Source organism: Monodelphis domestica, chromosome 2, assembly GCF_027887165.1.
Source record: "Monodelphis domestica isolate mMonDom1 chromosome 2, mMonDom1.pri, whole genome shotgun sequence".
NCBI lineage: Eukaryota > Metazoa > Chordata > Mammalia > Didelphimorphia > Didelphidae > Monodelphis > Monodelphis domestica.
Genome location: NC_077228.1, coordinates 35,749,321 through 35,767,370, shown reverse-complemented (window position 1 = coordinate 35,767,370; position 18,050 = coordinate 35,749,321). Strand labels below are relative to the sequence as shown.

General features: G+C 40.8%; 1 protein-coding gene across 1 annotated transcript in view; it reads left to right on the top strand.

Annotated features, from left to right (window-relative positions):
* The window catches only part of EPHX4 (epoxide hydrolase 4), a 33,090-nt gene extending 21,556 nt beyond the window's left edge, over positions 1-11,534 (top strand). The window contains exons 5-7 of the mRNA XM_001377027.4: positions 3,370-3,473; positions 9,327-9,475; positions 10,842-11,534. Of these exons, the coding sequence (XP_001377064.3) occupies positions 3,370-3,473; positions 9,327-9,475; positions 10,842-11,073 (485 nt within the window). The 3' untranslated portion in view covers positions 11,074-11,534. The remainder of the gene's footprint in view (positions 1-3,369; positions 3,474-9,326; positions 9,476-10,841) is intronic.
* Positions 11,535-18,050: the final 6,516 nt, after the last annotated feature.

Sequence of the window (18,050 nt, the reverse complement as noted above, 5' to 3'; positions counted from 1 at the left end):
TCAGGCTCAGACTGCATGAGTTTCAGGGAAGATTCTGTACAGACTAACATGAAAGAGGGCCACGTCTGAGCCGTCCTCCTTCCCCCTGCAATATCTGGCCTCCATAATGTGTATTCCTGATTTCCTCAGAGGTCTTTGTGAATTCTTTTGACATCTAGTGTACTCTGATTAAAAAGAAATGTGAAAATGTATCACCAGGGTACTCCCAACATGACCCCTTTTTTGTTCCTGTGATCTAGACAAGGGGGGCATCTTAATGAATCAAAAAAGAACCTTCATTAGGACTTCTTGAGGGCTGATAACTGGTCTAAACCCAGGAAAACAGGCACAGAGAGACCCTGCCCTCAAGGAGCTTCTATTCTAATACAGGGAGACCACACACCCAGATAGGGGACCAGAGTCCAGGGAAGGGTGTCTTAGCTTAAGAATTCACATGAATGGTGACTGTAACCAGCCGGTAGTCCATGGATAAGCCCTTTCCAGAGGCAGTGGTAGTGGTGATTGGAATACTGTTCTCAGAGCAAGAGTTGGAGAGCTGGGGTGTGAGGGTAAAGGGATTATGTCCGGGATAGGGAGCGGGCAAAAAAGTGGCCAGGTGTGGGGCAAAATGGAATCTAAAGCATGGCTTAAGGTGAAATTTCTGAACGTAACAGGACCATCTTGGTAGTTCATTAACAAAAACCAGATGACAGCTAAGTCATTTGTTTTTCTTAGTATTGATTCTAAGGCAGAAGAAGGGTAAAGGTTAGGCAATGGGGGTTAAGTGACTTGCCCAGGGTCACACAGCTAGGAAGTGTCTGAGGCCATATTTGAACCTAGTGTTATAGGGTTCAGAGGTGAACCCCTGGGGTTCAGGAAGGATACCTTTTGCGAGAATACAAACTCTGAAACTTGGCTTAAAATAAAGAGAAATTTATTAATTTGGAATTTGGAAAGTAATGTTGAATCTGATCAGGAGGCAGCATAGGTGGAAGAGCATGGGTGGGAAAAGCTGATCCTTAGGAGGACGGCAAGACAGCATGAGTGGCCAGAATGCCTCAATTCTGGGTTTTTTATACTCTTTTACAGCAGTGAGGATGTGACTCTGGAGCAAGGGGCTGGGGGGCGGGCGGGGTGGGGGGATTTTGCCCAAAGGCATGATTTGGAGGACAGATGGATGAAGTGCATCTTTGTCCATCTCAAATCAATGGGACAACCAAAGGAGGACAATCCTCTCAGAGTCAGATGTTTTGGGTTGGGAGCCAGAGGGTGGAAGGGAGCAAAGGAATTTCCTTGATAATAGTTTGCCTGCAGTTTCTAGGGGTACAATGCCCATGCCTCTAGGACCTCCCATCTCTGGGCCTGATTCTCAATCCTCTGAGCTACCCAGCTGCCCCCAACAGTTAAGTCATTTGGTGATTAGAGTATTGGCAGTGGAGCCTGGAAGACCTGAGTTCCTATTTTGTCTCAGATGCTTGCTAGCTGTGTTTCCTTGGTCAAGTCCTATGATGTCTTTGGGCCTTAGTATCCTCACCTGTAAAATGGGGACTTAACTTCATTGGGTTCAGATAACATGTGTAAAGAGCTTTGCAAACTTTTAAGTGCTGGGTAAAAAAATGTTCTTATTATTTTTTTTTTCTTTTTTTTTTTAATATATTTTATTTGATCATTTCCAAGCATTATTCGTTAAAGACATAGATCATTTTCTTTTCCTCCCCCCCACCCCCCATAGCCGACGCGTAAGTCCACTGGGCATTAGATGTTTTCTTGATTTGAACCCATTGCTTTGTTGATAGTATTTGCATTAGAGTGTTCATTTAAAGTCTATCCTCTGTCATGTCCCCTCAACCTCTGTATTCAGGCAGTTGCTTTTTCTCGGTGTTTCCACTCCCATAGTTTATCCTTTGCTTATGAATGGTGTTTTTTTTTTTCTCCTGGATCCCTGAAAGTTGTTCAGGGACATTACACCGCCCCTAATGGAGAAGTCCATTACGTTCGATTATACCACAGTGTATCAGTCTCTGTGTACAATGTTCTCCTGGTTCTGCTCCTCTCGCTCTGCATCACTTCCTGGAGGTTGTTCCAGTCTCCATGGAACTTCTCCACTTTATTATTCCTTTGAGCACAATAGTATTCCATCACCAACATATACCACAGTTTGTTCAGCCATTCCCCAATTGATGGGCATCCCCTCGTTTTCCAGTTTTGGGCCACCACAAAGAGCGCAGCTATGAATATTTTTGTACAAGTCTTTGTGTCCATTATCTCTTTGGGGTACAGACCCAGCAGTGCTATGGCTGGGTCAAAGGGTAGATATTCTTTTGTCGCCCTTTGGGCATAGTTCCAAATTGCCCTCCAGAATGGTTGGATCAGTTCACAACTCCACCAGCAATGAATTAATGTCCCTACTTTGCCACATCCCCTCCAGCATTCATTACTTTCCTTTGCTGTTATGTTAGCCAATCTGCTAGGTGTGAGGTGATACCTCAGAGTTGTTTTGATTTGCATCTTATTATTTTTTAAGCATTATTATTTTTAAAAATCTCTTTAGGATGTGGTCCAAAGTGGACCACGTTCAGTTGTTTCTCAGTAACATCTGACTCTTTGTGACTCCACGGGGGATTTTCTTGGTGAAGATACTAGAGTAGTTTGCCATTTTCTTCTCTAGCTCATTTTACAGATGAGGAAACTGAGGCCAAAAGGGTTAAGTGACTTGCCATCGATCTCACAACTAGTGTCTGAGGTCACATTTGAACTCAGGAAGAGGGTTCTTCTTGGCTCCAGGCCCAGTGTTCTATCCACTGAGCCACCTAGCTGCCCAAGAAGGGATGACTTCCTATTCAGATCCTCTCTAGAGCAAAGAACGTTATACTAAAGTTCTAGTGTATTTTTGCATTTCTACCTGCTTAGAAATTTTTTGTTAGGAGAAAATGGAGAGGACTCAATCTTGACTGTAATTGGAAGCTTCACTATGGAGTGGAGCCCAAGTGGCTGTTTTCTGCTTTTGTTAGCAGTTTCTGGGGCAGAGGCGGGCAGCGGGAGGGGGCATACGGGATTAAAATTGGCTTAAAGTGGGGGGAGGAGGAAAGAAGCCTGGGCTGGGAAATGTCTTCACCCTGGAAATGGGTATTTTCGTGTAGAACTTTTTTCTGCCATAAGTGATACCAATAAATGTTTGTTATTTTTTTTAAAAGATCATTTCTTATATATTAGCATTTCCTAAGTGTACACATATTCCTAGCACCTAACTCAGTTCCTGGCCCATAGTACTTACTAAATGCTAATTTATTGATTAACCTTCTTATAATATTAACAGCTTATTTATCTGACCAATAATTTTCCCAGAAATCATTACTTTTTGCTTTTAATTCCTGGGCATTTTTGTTTCAGAATACATCCTCTGGCACCCTTCCCAGGTGATCAAATCTGGTTACTACTTCTTCTTTCAAATGCCCTGGTTCCCTGAATTCATGTTCACCATAAACGACTTCAAGGTGAGCTTATGCAAATGCAATTATTAATGTTCCTGAGAAAGATTTTAATAGAATTTAGCCCTTTACGAAAAATCAACAGATGGGCAAAGAACTTGATTTCCCCTTTCTAATTGCTTTGTTTATTTTCAAAGTTTCTATGTTCTTCTTTTTTTTAAGCAATGACCTCATTCTGTAGTATTCCACTAAGTACATTCCTGATTATCTCCATGCAGAAGGCCCTTAAAAACCTGTCATTAGTCTAGACATGTGGCATGCACTGGCACTGGAGCTTTCCCCATAAAAAGCCAAGGTTGTGTTAGGGGAAGGAGAAGGAATGGCAGGGAGAGCAGGAGATGTCAAATGGAGAGACAGAGAAAGAGGGGGCCTTAATGGACAAAGGAATGCAGAAGGATGATCACCAATGTGCCTACGCATGGCACACTGAAATGATGCCACCATAATGAAATAATTAGGTTTAAAACAACTTAAGACCAGTATGAAACACTGTACAATAAAGAGTTAAATTGAACAGAATTGGCCAGTACCCTGGGCAGTATCATTGCTTTTTCAAGAACTTATTCCATCATTCCTTCTTTCTCTCCTCTTTGATTGTTCATCAGTCCCTATTTATTAGCTCTTTCCCTGTTTATAAACCTGCCCAAGAATCTGCTTTCCTTTAAAATGACTCTTTGGACCCTGACGTCCCTTCAAGCTTTGACCCCATCGCCTTGTAGGCTCTGGGTATCCGTATCTCAATTCTGCTCCAAGTTTGGACCCCGACATTCCTTCAAGCTTTCACCCCATCACCTTGTAGGCTCTGGGTATCCACATCTCAATTCTGCTCTAAGTTTGGACCCTGACGTCCCTTCAAGCTTTGACCCCATCGCCTTGTAGGCTCTGGGTATCCGTATCTCAATTCTGCTCCAGCTGGGAAATCAAGTTCCCAGAGCGAGACTACATCTCCTTCATGGCGCTGGAGCTACCCCTGAGAAGTTGAGAACATCCTTCTCTAAAGACATCTGCTTGAGATTCCACTGTGTCGTGTGTCTGGTTACAGTTACTATCTCCTTTATACATCAGCATCATCATATCTAGTATTTAAAGTATCTTCTGTGAGCCATGCACAATGCTAGATGCTTTACCAATATTATCTCATTTGATCCACACAACAACCATGGGAGGTAGGCTTAATTATTCTCAGTTGAGGAAATTGAGGGAAACAAGTTAAAGTGACTTGCCCAGGGCCACGCAACTAGTAAGTGTCTGAGGCTGTATTTGAACTTCCTGGCTCCAGACCCAGAGCTCTATCCATAGTTTCACCTAGCTGCCTCTTCTTATCTATACCCAGAAGTGATTAGTGCCCCAGAATGAATTAATTAGGCACGATTATGATTTAATTATTTAATTGATCATTATAATTATAGAAATTATTTATCATTTTTATATGTTATATGTAATCATATATAATATCTAAATACAAAATAAAACAATTAATTAAATAATTAACATTAATTAGCTTTTACAAAGAGATATTTACTGAGAAGATACAACAAGAACAGAAGTACAAATGGTTGCCTCCAACCCCCTGTGGCACACCATCCCCTAAATCACCTCTGTCCCTGAGAAGACGAGGCTTGACATTTTCTACATAGAATTTGTCCTACCAAGTTCACTTCTAAATTCTGCATGGCCAAAGGAGTTACTGTTATTCCCTCTTAACTGACTTCTTTAGGCTAAGCCGTACTCTGAGAATCAGAAGACCCCTGCCACCCACGAAGCGAGCCCACCAGCTTCCCTTCAGGCTCCTCTCTTGAGTAGCTGGAGAAACAGGAATACCTCCATGCCCACCACATGCCCACCCATTTCCAATTGGGCCTCTCTCTCCAATGCTGGGTCACCTATTATGGAACACAAGATTCCTGTTGCCCAAGTGCCCCATGGTTTCCAGTTGTCCCCCTCTCTAACCCGAAATAATAATAAGAAATAATAATAAAGAGTTCACCGCCCACCTCTGGCGTCAGGGGGACTCTGCCTCAGGACCCTGAGATCCTCTGAGGACAAGATTTGTTCTACCTCTTACCTCTCTAAGTTCTTCTGCAGAGCAAGCAAGGCACCCTGGCCTCCTGATCAGCCTGCCATATCTCCCCTTTTTCCTACATGCCCCCTTTTTTTTAACTTTAAAATTATTTCTTTCAAACAGGTTTTCAACAAGATTGTTGGTTTTGTTCTGTACAATCCCCAAGTAGAAAAGTTCACATTAACTGCCTGAACCCCGGGGGCAGGCTCCCCTTCTCCCACATCCAATCCTTTTTCCCCACCATGCCCTTTGACATGCCTGTTCCATAATGAATGAGCCTCCTTTTGATTTTTATTGATTTGTTTTACCAATTACATGTAATAACAAATTTCCACACGAGTTTTCCAAGTTATAGGATCCAGACTGTCTCCCTTCCTCCCTTCCCTCTTCCTTCCTGGAGCTGGCAAGCAATTCAATCTGAATTATATGCATATTATCACACAAAATGGAACACCTTTCCTATGAAATCTCTTCCTTTCTTCTCTTTCTTCCCTCAGTGCCATTTCTGGCACCGGCTACTCTTTCCCTCACAGTATCCGACTCACTTGGCATGAGGAGGGAGTAAGAATTCTCCTCAATCCCCATGGCCTCTTCCAGATTCCCAGCAGTCACCTTCTCAAAGTAATGTGTCCTCTTTAGTTTATGCTAGCCAAATTTATTATTCTTCCTATATCCTGGTAATTGTTTCCTTTCAGCCTCAGGACATTCTCCTTTCTTCCTCAGTGAGTTTGCTTATTCTTTTTTTTTTCTTTTTAACCCTTGCCATCTATCTTAGAATCAATACTAAGTATTGGTTCCAAGGCAGAAGAGTGGTCAGGGCTAGGCAATGGGGGTTAAGTGACCTTCCCAGGGTCACACCGCTGGGAAGTGTCTGAAGTCAAATTTGAACTCAGGACCTCCCAACTCTAGGCTTGGCTCTCTATCCATTGGGCCACTTAGCTGCCACTGAGTTTTCTTATTCTTTATGTCATGTCCACTATTGAAATCCCTTAAGGCCCTGTACTAGGGCCTCTTCATTGCCCCCTCTATAATAGTTCTCTTGGCAGTCTCATCAGCACCAATGGATTCAAAGATGATTTCCACATCTCTACATCCAGTGCTAGTGTCTTTGATAAACTACAGTTATGTATCACTAATTGCCTCTTGGGCATTTCAGACTGAATCTCCCACAGGTATCGCAAACTTAAGAAACCCAGAGCAAGATCTTGTTATGATCCCCCTCAAAATCTTCCCCTCTTGACTTATGAGAAAGATGCTATCCACACCCAAGGAAAGAACTGTGGGAGCAGAAACACAGAAGAAAAACAACTGCTTGATCACATGGGTCAATGGGGATATGGCTGGGGACGTAGACTCTAAATGATCATCCTGGTACAAATATCAATAATATGGAAATAGGTCTTGATCAATGACACATGTGAAACCCAGTGGAATTTCATGTCGGCTATGGGAGGGATTGGAGGAGGAGGGGAGGGAAAGAACATGAATCATGGAACTGTGGAAAAATACTCTAAATTAATTAATTAATTAAATAAACTTAATTTAAAAAAATCTTCTCTTTGTTCTGAACTATCACTGTCAACAGGGACCACCATCCCTTAGTCATCCAGGCTTGTCACCTCTGTGTCATCCTCCACTTCTTCTCCTCCCTCACGCCATCTGTCCAATCTTTTGCCACATCTCTGTTCCGGCTACCATTACAGTTTCTGTTCTTTGTGTGCCTTCCTTTCTAAACTCACAGCCACAATCCCTCAGGCCCTCACACCTAGACTACTATAGCCACCTTCTAAGCGATCTCCTTGCCTCCAGTTTCTTCCCTCTCCTCAAGTATTTTTTTAAAGTCTAGGTCCTTTTTTTTTTTCTTTTTGGCATCTCTAGCACTTAGCAGAGTGTCTGGCACATTGTAAGAGCCCAATAAATGTTGATTTGCAGCCACTGCTAAGCTGGAGTCAAGAAGGGCAGTTAGGGCTCAGCTGTCTACAAAATCTAGGATGGACTCCACCCTCTGGGTCTCCAGCAGCAGATCTTCTCTCTTGTCCTCTCATAGCTCACAAGGTCACAGCCTAGAAGATGCTTCTTCGATAGAGCTGGAAAGAACAAAAGCAACAACACTGTCTCTCTGACAAGAGCTGTGCCCTGTGCTCTCTGTGCCTTCCCATGGGCTGGATGGAGGTCCCTCTCCCACCCACAGGATTTTCCCTGCAGCTCATCTTCCTAGCTCACCACAGAGAAGGAAAAAGGACCAGTTAGCTCCTTGGCTGACTCTCAGAAGGGAACAGGAGATAGAGTGCAGGGCCTGGAGTCAGGAAGACTTCTCTTTGTGAGATCAAATCTGGCCTCAGACACTCCCTATTTGTATGACCCTGGGCAAGTCACTTAACCCCATTGGTCTCAGTTTCTTTATCTGTAAAGTGACCTAGAGAAGAAAAGGGCAAATGACTCCAGTATCTTTGCCAAGAAAATCCCAAATGGGGTCGTGAAGAGTCAGGCATGGCTGAAATGACTGAACAGCATCATGGAAGAGCAGCATCATAGATTTGATCTTACCAAGACCAATCTTCATGAATCCAGGCCCAGTCCACTGGGCACTACTATGGTGCCATGTAGCTGGCCCTCTGCTCCGCCACAACTCTCCTTTAACCTATCTGAATGTTCCTTTTAATGAGGATTTATATACTGCTTTACAATTTGCAAAGTACTTTCTTTATGTATCTCATTTGCTCCTCACAACAAATTATAGGCATCATTATTCTCACTATTTTTCTTCTCTTTTTAATCCCTTTTATTCATTTATTCAAGCCTTCCCTAAGCATAGGGGTTCCCCAGGGCTTTGTCCCGGGCTCCTTCTCTTCTCCTTCTGTTATTACTATTCTTATTAATCTTTTATTAATAAACCCGTATTATTATAATAATTAATAAACCCTTATTAATCTCATCTCCTCCTACATGTTTGGTTTTCATCTCTACCAGGTAGATGATTCCCAAATCTGTATATCTGGTCCCAATCTCTATCCTGAACCCCAGGCCAGCAGCAGCAGCTGAAAATCTCCACCTGGTTGACCTGCCTCTTCATCCTCTACTTACCACACTCCCAGGCACCTCAAACATCCTTAACTTCACCCTTCATTCCTCTTTCTCCCTATCCCTTGACAAGTTTTGTTAATTTTATTTCTGTGACATCTCTTACATTTATCCTTTTCTCCATCTATCACAATAGTTCAAGCCTCATTATTTCTCATATGAATTATCCTACTAACCTTCTCATTGGTCTCCCTACTTTCTTCTCTTAAAACTATGCTCCACACAGCTGCCAAAATAATCATCCCAAAGTAAAGTCTGGGCCATGTCATTCTTCCCCTCAAAAATCTTGAGGGGCCCCTTATTTATTGCCTGTAAATATAAAATTCAGATCTTGTAGACTCACATTTAAAGGTCTATGCAATTTAGTTACAACCCATGTGGTGCATTGGATATATTGCCATTGCATGTACTAGTTACTTAATAAATATTGGTTGAATCTAATTGAATCAGGGAAAGTTATATGGTGACAAACCTCCTAGAATTGGGATGCACAGATGAGAAGAGTAGCAGAAACAAAGATGTCGGTAAGTGTAGACAGAGTATGTGATGATTGTGAGAGGACTGACCTGATTGGAGTAGGGGGTACATGCTGCGTGATTGACACCTTCATCCTCCCATCAGAAGGCAATGGCTGGATTTATGGGTCTGTTGTCTAAGTGGTATAGAACTTTAAATATGAGTTTACATTTTCAGGGCTTGCCTTTTCTTCCCCCTAGGCTCTGAAACACTTATTTACTAGCCAGAGTACTGGCATTGGAAAGAAAGGGTGCCGATTAACTGCAGAAGACCTGGAAGCTTATATTTATGTATTTTCTCAACCTGGAGCGCTGACAGGTCCAATTAACCATTACCGGAATATCTTCAGGTTAGTATCGTTCAGCCAGGCAAAACATTCCAGTCAAATTCTGGAGATCCAAGGCCTCATCTCCAAGACGGGAGAGAAGAGAGCCATGTTTTTCTAGTCTTTGTGGAAATTCAGTTCTGTGGGTTTGCTTCGTTTGTCTGTATTGCTTCTTGTCTGTCGTCTTCTCTTGCATTCTTGTGTCACCAAGAACGATGGAAACTTTATGCTTATGAACCTCAATTGTCTCTTTTGTTTTTTTGTCTAAGAGGGCAGGAATTTACCACATATTAGTCTCACTCAGAGGGGGGAAACCCCAGTTTGTGTTACTTGCTGCTAACAGTTCTGGGAAGTGACATAAACCTGTATGTTTTCTGGCATGTGAAATGAATGAATTATATCCTAATTTATGGAGGAAAAATCATTACTATTTCCGTGAGGTCATCAATCTACTCCTTTGTTACATAGCTTGGGTGTGAAATGGTCAATCAATTAACCTGGCACAAGATTGGCATTTATTTGAATAGAATATTATTAGTAAAATTAAATTTTAGGAAGGAGATTAAACCTTGTTAAATGCATGGGAAATTTTCTGAGTTTGAATGTTGGTATTTTTTTTAAATCTCAGAAATGATTTACAAGCATTAAAATCTAAATGCAGTTATAAGGAAACAGATCAAAGCTCCCTTTTATCCCAATATTTGGGAATTCTTGTGTATCTTTAAAACAAATGAATCTTCTTAATGGATTATCTAACTGGAATCAAATGTAAATTAAGTAACCATTAAGAGTCAGGAAGACCCAACTTTGAATCCTATCTCAGACACTGGCTAAGTGAATCTAGTCCCTTAATATCTCTTGGCATCAGTTTCCTCATCTGTAAAATGGAGATAATAATGGCACCTATTACACTGGGCTATTTAAAGGATCACGTGGTATATAATACATACAACGTCCCTTGTAATCCTTACAGTCCTACACAAATGTTTTGTTGTTGTTCAGTCATGTCCCACTCTCTGTAACTCCATTTGGCAATCTCTTGGCAAACATACCAGAGTGGTTTGTCATTACCTTCTCCAATTCATCATATAGATGAGGAAACTGAGGCAAGCAGAGCTAAGTGACTTGCCCAGAGTCACACAAGCTAGTAAGTATCTGAGGCCAGATTTGGACCCAAGAAGTTGGACTCATGCTCTATCCACTGCACCACCTCGCTGCCCTCACACACAAATGTAAGCTCTTATTATTTTCAGGAGCCTTTCTTAAAGAAAGAATCTTGTAGATAGAATACACAGATTGGTTTCCTGGGAGAACATATGCTACTGCGTTAGAAAAGATGGTATATTCATTTTGAGAATGAATTGTAAGCCCCTGACTCTTTCTTTCACAGCTGCCTGCCACTCAAGTATCATCAGGTGACCACTCCAACATTACTCTTATGGGGAGAAAGAGATGCATTTATGGATGTGGAGATGGCCGAAGTCACAAGGATTTATGTGAAGAGTCATTTTAGGCTCACAATTTTGTCTGAAGCCAGCCACTGGCTTCAGCAAGATCAACCCGACATCGTGAATAAATTAATATGGACATTCCTCAAAGAAGAAATGAGGAAAAATGAGTAATTTTAAGGACAAGTGATGTTAAGGACAAGAAAGCCCTTAGCAGCCAAAAAATGATGCGAAGGGGGACGTCTTCTTCAGCATTCTGTTTAGGCTTTGTTAAGCAGAACACTGTTTTCATTGTACTGTATCGTGACTATGCTGATACATAGTTGTTTCACTGTGTTGAAAAAAAAAGTGATGTTAATGTGGGATTTTTTTTTTCCTGTTCTTCTGTTTTGCACATAAAATAACTGCCTTAAAATATATCGACGGATATAAAAAAAGAAATTGTGGGAAATGGATTTTTTTAAAACTTTCTTCATTATGTTAACATGTGGTGCCTTTTACAAGTTTAAAATGAGAAGATGCAAGTGTGCCATATGAAAAGACAGTTACGTGATGATATCAGTTTTCATTTTATTGATGGAAAGTTTTGTTTTGTTTTGACTCTTTTTTTAACCATTAAAAAGTCTGTTATCAAATCTTTGGCTCTCATGGCATGATAGCATGTTCATCTGAAGGCAGTTATGTTTAGAGGCATTTGTGTTCTTTAAGAGAGTTATGAATATTCCTTTCTACTGTGAATTCCTTGCTGTCGATCAGTGATTTGTGAAAATTTGTTTCACAAAGCCCAGTGACTAGCAGAAAAATGGAGATTTCTGTTCAGAATTGACTTATAAGCGAATGCTATTTAGTGAGGCTTAACACTCTTGTGGTCATTAGGGGGAGCGAAATTTACTATATTTCTAGAATAATATATTTACAATCATATCTTTTTCTATATCACATTCATCTTGAAACATCTAAAATTAAAAAAAAAAAACCCTAAGGGTGGGGGAGAGGGAGAAAGCACACACATAAGTTACTCATCCTAATTTATCCATTTAATTAGGCACATTAGTAGTAGTCTCTCGGGAGCCAAGAATGACGATCAAAGATACTTGTGCGTGAAAGAGATTTAAGTGGAAAAGTTGGTGCACAGAGAGACTCCCAACTCCTCTCGCATAAATGGGTGTTCAATGCGACCAATATTTTATTGAGTGATGAGTGTCTAGCTTTGTGCTAGATACTGCGGGGAAACAGAAGCGTGACTCTCTGCTCTCAGGAGGCTCAGAATATCTACGTCTAAAGCCCCAAATGAGCTCCATACAACAGAGCGAAGGTTGCTTGGATTCTGAATCATTCTCCTTTGGCAGGATGGAGGACCAGAAACAAGGGTGGTCATGGAATATCATGGCAAGCCAAAGCACAGCTAGCATATGAAATAATGATAGAATTTTGTGGTTTTAGCAAAGTATTTCATATAGGTTGTGATCCTTACAAGTCTAGAGCTGGCAGGTGACCAACTAGCACCATCTTACTGAGTTCAAATCTGACTCCAGACACTTCCTATATGACCCTGTTTACCTCAGTTTCCCCATCTGTCAAATGAGCTGGGGAAGGAAATGGCAAATCACCTTAGTATCTCTGCCAAGAAAATTCTAAGTGGAGAAAGGCAGGGTTGGACATGACTGAACAACTGAACCTCACTAGTCTAAGAGGTAGGTACAATTAAACTCCCATTTTATAGACAAGGAAACTTGAGGCTGAAAGAGCTTGAGTGACTGTCCCTAGGGCCATAATGCCAGTGTCTGAGGCAGGATTTGAATTCAGGTCTTTCATCAACACCCTTACCATGGATTTTGCATGGCTAAAGGAACCCAAACCCACTTATTTAAGATTCATTATGTCACAGTGCTAATTCTTCTGGGAGGAAGACGATGCAAATTACTCAACATGTTCTCATGAGTATTCTAGCAATGCACATCAGATTTCTTTTCTGTGCTTAAGATGCTCTGGTACCCATGCTACTACATCTGCTTTTTATTAGTGCCCTGGTAACAGCCCAGTAAACCTAAAAAGCTATATTTTGTAATCAAGGGTTTGGCAATGTGCTCAGGCTATAAAAATGGGGAGAAGCCATTATTTTAATTAACAAATATTGGTTAAACATGGCTAGTAAGTATCTGAGGTCACATTTGAACATTTTCCTGACTCCGGGTTGGGTATGCTATTAGTATTCTAAAAAGATTTAAAATTTACAAAATATTTTGCTCACAACCACATTGTTGTGAAGCCGGGAGGCAGTCGTGTAGAGGGGATCTAAAATCAAGATGTCCTGGGTTCAAATTCTGCCTTCCACCCATACTTGCTGTACAACCATGGGGGATCCCTCGCTTGTTCTATGTTTCAGTTTCTTCTTTAAAATTAAGAGATCGTGGTTTTAGCTCTTAATCTATGATCCTATTACTTCCCACATTTTGCAAATTTTTTGGATTTGTTTAAGGTTACTTTGAGTCGGGGGCCTTCATGCCCTTCATGCCAAGACTCCTGATTCCAAGACTGGTGCTTTAAATATAATATCATACTATACAAGATAGTCACTAATGCTATGGAGTATGTAAAAACTGTGGCTCACCACCCCTTTGGTAATACACTCTCTAAATCTTCTATAGAAAACTGCAACCAAAGGCATAAAGTATAGGCATTCCACTTGCATTCAACAAACTTTTTTTCAATAAAATCATCTCGTATGCTCTCAATAGATCCAGAATCCGTAGAATACTGACCCTTTCCATAAAGGAGTTTGTGCTTTGGGATATCTCCAGAGTCTTTATGGCTGATTTAAATGACTGCATTAATATGGATTGCAAAATGAAAGCAGTGATCCCTTGGCTAGCTGTGTCCAATGATGTGGATATAAGCTGATTCTCATTGTTTTGAACCTCATCCTTTGGAAAATTATGTGAATGGACAAAGATATAGACTGAATGGCTGTGTGGAAGGCTACTTACCTCCTGCATTTTCCTCTATAGGTTACATAGGACAAAATAACGAGGAAGTATTTTAGTCTTTGTTCCCATAGGAATGAGAAATGCTTATTGATACTTAATCAATAATCTGAGAAAACAATATTCTTCACAGATATCGAAGGCCTTGTTCAGTTGTGTCCAATCTTTCATGAGCCTATTTGGGGTTTTCTTGGCAACAATACTGGAGTAGTCTGCCATTTCTTCTCCAGTTGATTTTACAGATGAAGAAACTGAGGCAAACAGAATTAAGTGAGTTGGCTAGTCACACAGCTAATAAATGTCTGAGATGGGACCTGAACTCCAGTCTTCCTGACTCCAGGCCCAGTGCTCTATTATGCCACCTTGCAACCCCTATTGAAGGTCTAATAAGTTTTTAATCTATCCCGCAGGCTCATCACTCAACCATCAGCCCAAGAAGGAACTGCTCCCTGAATTGATTAGGGTAATGTCAGAGAGAAGTTTATCTTACTTGACTACTTAAAAAGTCTCACTTTTGATCAGGTGGGAAGCAGAATCCTTAGTGGGGGTGGTTGAAGAAGGATTGAATGTTTTTTAAAAAAATTATTCTCTGGAGTGTGCTGATATTTTAAGTTAGTATTGTTCTGAGACTGTTACTTGAATTCAGAACCCTTGCTTAAACTTGATCATGGAATTTTGTCTGTTATTTGAGAATATTATAAAATGTAATTCCAGAATGGCTTGTGCTGGAGAGATTTTCAGAGGTATAAGGAAACTGTCTGTTTTTGAACCTTTTTGTCTATCTCTTTCCAAGTCCAAAACACTTAAAATAATTTAATTAATAAAATTGTTTCCGGCAAGTTTGTGCCTAAAATATAGAGTACAGAACTTTTTTTCTTGGTTCCACTTGGGGGTGCTGATTGTTAAAAGGGAAATGAGGAGAACCCCCTGGGTTGATGGTTTAAGGTGAGTTAGTTTGATTGTGCTGGTGATCTAACCTCTCCCTGTCTGGGCAGAGAGCTGATGTCTGCCTTCTGTCCCCTTTCAACTATGAAGATGACACAGGTAGGCTGAGGGCTTTACCAGAGTTGGGCGCACCACATGAATGGAGAGTATCAGGTGAATAGGGATATTTGCAAAACCTAATCTCCTAGGAGTACCACTTGGATTAAAAGCCCTGCTGGAGGGAGATCAATAACATTCGAATCAGGGACTCTAATAGGGATCTCCTCCCCCCCTGGACCAAACCTCCACTCTCCAACCTCCTTGTTTTCTTAAAAGATCTGACTGTTTTTGAATAAACAAACCCCTTTTATTTGGGATAGGAAAATTATGATGGGGATATGTAAGTGGTTAAACAGGAGTCCCTCTGCTAAATGCCCAGCCTGGAAGTGAGTCCCCTGGCTTTGGCCAACAGCCAGGATCTCTATTCTTAATGTTCTCTCATGAGGGCTATCCTGAACTAATGTTAAAGTAGTACTATAAGGCTTTAAGATATAGCTAACACAGAGGAAGATGTTTCTGTCTTCAAGGCTGACATAGCCCACTCTCCAGGAAGATCCCTCTTGGACCAAGTGGATATGTCCAGTCAGTCCATCCAGACATAAGACAAGGAACAGGCTCAGTTCACAGATAATATGGGTGTTGAGTTCAAAAGGGAAATCTTCAGGGAGAATGGTAGGATTCAAATTCTGAGATCAAGAAAAGCCCTGCAACCAGTCCAAGGCTCAGACTGAACCTCTTGTCCACTGGTAAATCTCCCAGAAGCCCCCTCTCCAACATTCCAACTGCCTTCTCTGTCACTCATGCTTCTTGCAGTGTTTCATTTTTACTCTGTGTTCAAATTTCCTCTTACATGATAAATGTTTCACAACCAGCTCTCCAAAAACACTTTTAAGGTTAATTTGTATTAGTAACATTTTCTCCATCACTTTGTTAAGTCGAGACAATCAACACAGTAGACCAAGTCTGATTTTTAGCTGGTGTAAATGCTCACCCTAAAATTTTTTTTAAACTGACACTAGCTCACCCCATCCCTAGTTGTACAAAAGTTCAATACTTCAGTTTTTACCTTCAATTTTTTTTTAAGGATTTAGGCTTATCAGCAACCCAAGCAGGTCAAAATCAACAGAGTTATTGTCAATTCCATCTTGGGGAAAAGCAATTTTCATTTTATGATTGTCAGTGGGAGAGGCAGCTGTGCAGGAGAATGTACTGGTCTTGGAGTCAGATTTCATCTCTCTACCTGAGTGTGTGATGTGTAGGGGACCAACCAAACTGCTCTTGCTGGTACTTCTGGCCACATTTTCCCAGCTGTTACAGTTCTAAAGACACAGAAGAGGAAAGTTACTGATTCCAAAGTCCTTGGCACTGTCAAAGGACTGAACATTAGGAAATGATATGGTTTTCTCTTCATGGAAATGATACAAATGAAGATCTATTAACACCTGCCTTGCCCGTGTACCCTGAGAACCATGGGACTTTTCCATTTTACCTGCAACAGAAACCTCTTTTAATATGTTGTATCTTATTAGAATGTTCCTTTAGAACAGGGATCATTTTACTGTACAACTTGTATTCCCAATGCTTAACAGAATTCTTTAAAACTTTTTTTTTAATCGATTCATTCAATAGTAGAAAACAGGAGAATAAAATGATATTGAGTTGAATAGGAGAGGTGCCTGATTGTTTCAGTCATGTCTGACTCTTCATGACCCTATTTGGGGTTTTCTTTTCTTTCCTTCCTTCCTTCCTTCCTTCCTTCCTTCCTTCCTTCCTTCCTTCCTTCCTTCCTTCCTTCCTTCCTTTCTTTTTTCCTTCCTTCCTTCCTTCCTTTTTTTCTTTCTTCCTTCCTTCCTTTTTTCCTTCCTTCCTTCCTTTCTTTTTTCCTTCCTTCCTTCCTTCCTTTTTTTCTTTCTTCCTTCCTTCCTTTTTTCCTTCCTTCCTTCCTTCCTTCCTTCCTTCCTTCCTTCCTTCCTTCCTTCCTTCCTTCCTTCCTTCCTTCCTTCCTTCCTTCCTTCCTTCCTTCCTTCCTTCCTCCCTCTCTCTTCTCTCTCTCTCTGTCTCTGTCTCTCTCTCTCTTTCCTTTATTTAGAACATTTTACCATGGTCACATGATCCATGATTTCCCACTCCCTTCCCTTCCCCCTCCTGGAGATGACAAGCAATTCTACTAGGTTATACATGTGTCTTTGTTCAAAATCCATTTCCATGTTATTAATATTTGTAGTAGAGTGATCTTTTAACATCAAAACCCTCTATCAAACTATGTGATAAATCTTATGTTTTCCTTCTGCATTTCTACTCCCACAGTTCTTTCTCATAAATCCCTCAGAATTGTCCTGGATTATTGCATTGCTGCTAGTAGAGAAGTCCATTAGAATTTGATTGTGCCACAGTGTATCCTTCTCTGTGTACAATGTTCTCCTAGTTCTGCTCCTTTCACTCTGCATCAATTCCTGGAGGTCGTTCTAGATCACATGGAATCCCTCCACTTTATTATTCCTTTCAGCACAATAGTATTCCATCACCAACAGATACCACAATTTGTTCAGCCATTCCCCAATCGAGGGACACCCCCTCATTTTCCAATTTTTTGCTACCACAAAGAAAGCAGCTACAAATATTTTTGTACAAATCTTTTTCCTTATCTCTTTGGGGTATAAACCCAGCAGTGATATGGCTGGGTCAAAGGGCAGGCAGTCTTCTAATGCCCTTTTGGCATAGTTACAAATTGACTTCCAGAATGGTTAGACTAATTCACAACTCTACCAGCAGTGTATTAGTGTCCCAATTTTGCCACATCCCCTCCAACATTTATCACTTTCCTTTGCTGCCATATTGCCAGTCTGCTAGGTATGAGGTGGTACCTCAGAGTTGTTTTAATTTGCATTTCTATAATCAGGAGGGATTTAGAACACTTTTTCATGTGCTTATGGGTAGTTTTGATTTCATGTGAAAACTGCCTATTCATGTTCCTTGACCATTTGTCAATTGGAAAATGGCTTGATTTTTTGTAAATTTGATTTAGTTCTTTATGTATTTGGGAAATTAAACCTTTGTCAGGGAGTTTTGTTATAAAAAATGTTCTCCCAGTTTGTTGCTTTCTTTCTAATTTTGGTTGCATTGGTTTTGTTTGTACAAAAAGCATTTTAATTAGATATAATCAAAATCATTCATTTTACATTG